This window comes from Lactuca sativa, chromosome 3 (assembly GCF_002870075.4).
Source record: "Lactuca sativa cultivar Salinas chromosome 3, Lsat_Salinas_v11, whole genome shotgun sequence".
NCBI lineage: Eukaryota > Viridiplantae > Streptophyta > Magnoliopsida > Asterales > Asteraceae > Lactuca > Lactuca sativa.
The window spans coordinates 191,567,876-191,573,384 of record NC_056625.2 but is presented as its reverse complement, the minus strand read 5'-3'; the positions used below and the strand labels follow the sequence as shown (position 1 = coordinate 191,573,384).

General features: G+C 31.6%; 1 protein-coding gene across 1 annotated transcript; it reads left to right on the top strand.

Moving 5' to 3' along the window:
• The first annotated feature begins 2,501 nt into the window (after positions 1-2,501).
• On the top strand, positions 2,502-4,185 carry LOC111904294 (uncharacterized). The gene has a single exon (XM_023900064.2). The coding sequence runs from the start codon at positions 3,031-3,033 to the stop codon at positions 4,024-4,026; it is 996 nt and encodes a 331-aa protein (XP_023755832.1). The 5' UTR covers positions 2,502-3,030; the 3' UTR covers positions 4,027-4,185.
• The last annotated feature ends 1,324 nt before the right edge of the window (positions 4,186-5,509 follow it).

Below are 5,509 nucleotides of genomic sequence, written 5' to 3'. Positions count from 1 at the left end.
AACATGTTAGAGGGTGTTTGGGTTGACTTTTAAAATGACTTTTTATCTTTTTCTTTTTGAAAAAGTCAGAAAGTTTAATAAGATGTTTGGGAACTTTAAAAGTTCTTTTAGAATAGCTTTTGGCTAAGAAGAAAATATTCCTTTTCTAAAAGTCACGAAATGCTAACTTTTGGTGACTTTTGGGGTTTTAAAAGGTAAAAGGTTAAAAGTTATTCCAAACATATTTTTAAAACTTCACAAAAGTTAAAAGTCAATAAGGTCTTTTGTGAGAAGACTTTATGTCTCTAAAATGTAAAAAAATAAAAGAAAAAATCTTTTAAAACAAAAGATAATAGTTGGTCACGCTCTCGTCACAATAATCATTTCATCTCCACAAAATTAACATGAATATTCCTTTCTAGGGGGGTGTTTGGGATTCCGTTTGAAAAATGCTTATCTGTTTATTGGCTTTTTGAAAAGCCAATAAGCCAAAAAAAAGTGTTTGGCAAAATCAAAAGCACTTTTCAGAATAGTTTTTTCATAAGCTTCAATAAGCAGTTTTTAATAAGTATGTAAAACGTGGTTTTCTGAAGCTGCTTATGGCTTTTCAGTCAAAATAACTTCAAAAAACACTTTTTAAGCTAAACATTTTTTAACTTATTGACTTTTTCACTATAAAAGCTTATCCAAACACTTTTTAAAAAACTATTTTTACCACCACTATAAGCTAGGGATGAAAGTGGGTCTAAACCCGGACCGGTTGACCCGGACCCGGAAAACCCGGAAACCGGATTTGACGAATTATAAGAACCGAGAACCGGACCGGTATACGGGAACCGGTTCCGGTTCGGTTCCGGGTATCGGACTGGGTAAAGTGGGTATGGACCCGAAAATTGATAATTGGAACCGGATTCGTGTATTAGACTCGAAATTAACCAGAAACCGGAAATTTGGAGAATCAAATTGAGGTGAGTATATCTAAAACATCCCCAAACATAAACTATAAGTCTTGTACTCTTGTGCATTGTAAGTTTATTGACCTTTTTATTTACTTATTTATTTATTTATTTATTTTTTCATTTGTTTTGATTTCTTTCACTATAATGAATGGGTTATGAGATATTCGGTGAACTGAAAGCTGCAATCCTGTTTTTGATTAGTGATTATAGATTAGTAGATTACTTAGTAGATTTACTAATGGATTGCTAATTTGCTAATTGTTGTGTTATATATTACAGATGATATAACAAATTTGTTATCGACCAAAAATTTGTATAATTTGTTGATTGAGTAACCATATCAGTGGATTTCTAATTTTGCATATCTCTTCCTTGAAGTTTTTCATTAAGTTTTATGTTATTGATTTTGGCTATTGTTTCTTTATTTCAACAGTTAAGGCTTAAGATGTTTCCATTGTCTTTATTTGTTATTTTTAAGATGTTTCCATTGTCTCTATTAGTTATTTTTGTTATTGCTATTATTATATAGTTATAGTTAATCTGAATGAGCATGAAACTAAATTTATTAAACTATTGAGTTATTGATAATATGATTAGTGGCATTTTCTGTAATTTTTATTTTGTAATTATGCTATTGCTTTTTATAGATACCATGTTTCTAATTCTATTGTAATTTTATAAATATATGGTCCTTTTTGGATTCTTCTATTGTGGGTTAAGTTTTTTCATTGATTATTATTAGCTTATCCTTAATGGAACTAAATTTTAAAAAGCAATGATGTTTTTCATTTAAAACATGTTATTCTACCATTATACATTGTAAGGTGATTTTTTTTTCTTTCATAAACATCCAACATGAGTACAATGATTTTAAAGATTATTGATTTAATACATCGAATATTATTAGTTTGGCAACCATTGTATCTTGTTTACTTCTACAAACTGTGAAACTACCAAATTTTCATGTTAATTGAGATTTCAGCCTTTCAGGATTGGTAGTTTACATATAAACTATGTTAGTTGCATATATTGACAAATAATAGAATATTATCACAATGTTAAGAAAGAACACGTGTAATTATGCATTATCATGCAATTGAGTGTTATGGACTGAATGAAATAAATGCAAATGAACTCCAAAGAAAGCAAGTTGTATCGACTTAAAGGAGATAAAATTGACGAACAATTATAGAAAAGTTAGCAACACTTTATGTATTAATGTATATCTTGAGTTTAATTCTAAGTCTACGTAAAAAAACAAAGACTCTAATAACCGGGTCTTCAATTGCATAAATCCGGTTCCAGCCCATTACCCGGTTTCGGTTCTTCTTTAGTATTTCCGGTTCTTTTATCCGGTTAACCCGGACCCGTTGGACCCGTACCCGGAATACCCAAAACCCGGATAAGGCTAGTTTTTAAACCCAAGACCCGGACCGGTTAAGCATATTCCGGTTCAACCGGTTCCGGTCCCGGTCTGGTTCCGGTTCCGGTCCAGTTATCTGGTTTTAATGCACATCCCTGCTATAAGCAAATAAACATTTTATCTAAAGAAAAATTAAACAAGCACTCCCAAACACCATGTGGTTCTTTTTGTTTTCTTTCCAATAAATAAACTCTCTTTCCAGATCTTTCCGCTTCTCCTCTTCTATTTTGATTAATTAAACTCCTGAGTAATGTAAAGTTCTTATTGTTAGAAACATTTTGATTTTCATTTATTTTGTAACAAAATTAACTCTCAGCTCGTTTGCACTAAAAACATACAATTGATTCATGCAACATCATCATCATCTGGATTATCAGCGTTCATTCTCCTAATACTTTATATCATTCTAGTTGCCGGTGGCGGTGGCGGTGGCGGTGGTGGTAAGCCGGTAATGGTGGTGTATTCCCCGTAGGCAACGATGAAGAGTTCCAATTCCAATACGACAGGCGGACAGCGGAGAACAGATTCATGTTCTCTCTCTTCGTTCATATTTGACTTTGACTTTGAAAACTCGACAATTACACCAAGCCAACCCTCGGAAGAAAAACCCCAATCTCATATCAAATTCCTCCTCCATTCTCTTCATCATTTCAACGAGGATCGGTAACAATGGCAGGACTCTTCACTTACGCTATTGGCGGCGGCGGATTGTTCCTCATCGGCGCTTCTGAATCCATAATCTCAACCTCCGAAACCCTAGAGCAAATATCTCAAACGTCATCTCTCTCATCACCCGCGCTTCCATCATCAACTACTCGATCGAAATCGAGCTCTTTCGTTACATCGTTAATCTTCTTCGCGATCTCTCTCGTTTCCTTCTTATTCATCTTAAATTCGTTAATTTCTATAATCGATGGTATAAAATCAAAAGATCAAACGGGCGTTGTTCTTCAATTGGAGGTAATATCAATTTCCGCTTTGTTCTTTCTCTTCTCTGTTTTAGGTATATTAACAAATCTTAGAAATTCATTCCAATTCCCATCATCAATCCTCAACGTTCTCTGTCTGTTTGGTTTCGTCGAAGAATTCTTTCTGTTTTACATCCAGAAGAAAGATCCAGATGGGATCGAGAATCGTTACTATGATCTACTCCTTGTTCCAATCTGTATCTGTATCGTCTCCACACTTCTCGAACTCAGAACTCCAAAATCAAACTATTCTAGGTTAGGGCGAGGAGTTGGTTTGGTTCTGCAAGGGATGTGGTTTGTTCAAATGGGGATTTCATTCTATTCAAGTTCCATCACCAATGGTTGCTTCATGCGTGAAAAGAGTAGAGGAAATTTCACAATCAGGTGTAAAGGACACCCTGAGTTTCATAGAGCTAGAGCCATTGCTACCCTGCAATTCAATTGTCATCTTGCACTTCTTGTGTGTTTCGTTGCTGGAATTTATAGTTTACTAAGCAGAAAACATGGTGTGAGCAATGAATCAATGCAATATAAACCACTCGGAGCTGAGATGCTGCATCTGGATCATGCTCAGTTTACTTTGGATAGCGAAGACGATGAAGATGATAATGTTAAAGATGAAGGAAAAGTGTTAGTCGAGAAGAAGCTTGATTTAGTGCAAGAAAGAACAGCCAATGGCTATGGTTCTCACCCTTGAGGTAATTCCACATGCATATTTTGATTTTGTAGTAGTTTTCTGGAGATAGATTAGAGACACAATGTGGTTCATGAATCATGATGTTCTTTTGTTTAATAATGTTTTAGGTTTGGTTTCAGAATTGATACATCTAAATACATAATTTTTTGTTCATTTGAATCTTGATTGTGTTCTTGTGTTTGTTTATGGATATTGGTGACAATTGTTCATCTATTAGTTTGAATCTAAAATACCATTTTACATATTTTTAAATCTTAAGAAGTAACAACTATGAAAGTTGTTCCAAATTGGTATCATAGCATGCTATATCAGGTTACCCAATTTTTTTTACTTTTATAATTTTGACACAAATGTTAAATTTTGTTACGAAATTGGTTTCCACTTTTTTTACATGATTTTTAAAGATTGGTTTTTTATAATTTTTTTGTTTTGTTTTATATTTTTCAGATATTCGTTTTTATGCATATCTTTTAAAAGTTTTTTTACACCATTGTGTTTTGATAATTGTCATACTAATCTCTTTGTAGCTATCTTATGTCGTTCATGTTAAGGAGATATATTGTTATGCATAAAAAAAAAAGTTAAATTGCAAACATGTAAAAGTTAGAGTCATCTTGATATATTGAGTATTATGTAAACAGAAAACATGTAAAAGTTGTAAAAAACATATAAAGTTGTAAAAAGTCTTGAAAAACATATCTAAAAAAACAAATTCATATAGAAAAAATGAATTTGCACAAACGACTAATTTTTGAAAAACATTGAAAAAACAAAGCTATACAGAAGTTGTGACAAATCTCTTCATTATAATAAAAAATAGTTTTAATTTCATTTTGTTATGTGTCACTCTAATAAACTCGTCATTAATATTATGTCACATGTATATCTTAGGTAAATCATTTTAAAATTTAAATTTGTTTTTTCTAATTTTATGTTAAATTGAAGTTATAATAACTTTAAAATTTTGATATATCTCTTAATTAATAATTTATTTAAAATGATTTATTAAAATAATTGATTAATAATTATGAATCTTTACTGTGAAAGTCTAATTAATTTTGTAACCGTGTTTTTCACGAGTTATAAACTGGTTTATAAAAATAAATAAGTTAGGACATAATTTAAAAAAAAAAGGTCAAACATGTGAAAAAAAGTTAAGTAATTAACTTGTAAACACGTTGAACCATGGTGATCGATATGAAACAACTAGTGTTATACATGTAAAGTGCCAAAAAGAATGTGGGCATTCAATTTCAATCCAGGATAATATTAAATTAGTGATGTGACCTGTGGGTTTTCGTGTTTTCCGAAATTTCATTATTATTATTATTATTAAGATTTCCATTATATACTTGTGTAAAAAAGTATTTATGTTGTGTTTAATCGGTTCAATTAATCATGTCATCCGTACAGTTGATTGTGTCCTCTAATAACTATTGTGAACATCTACGCCTAAAGCTCAATCCATTAAGATGCTATTTGA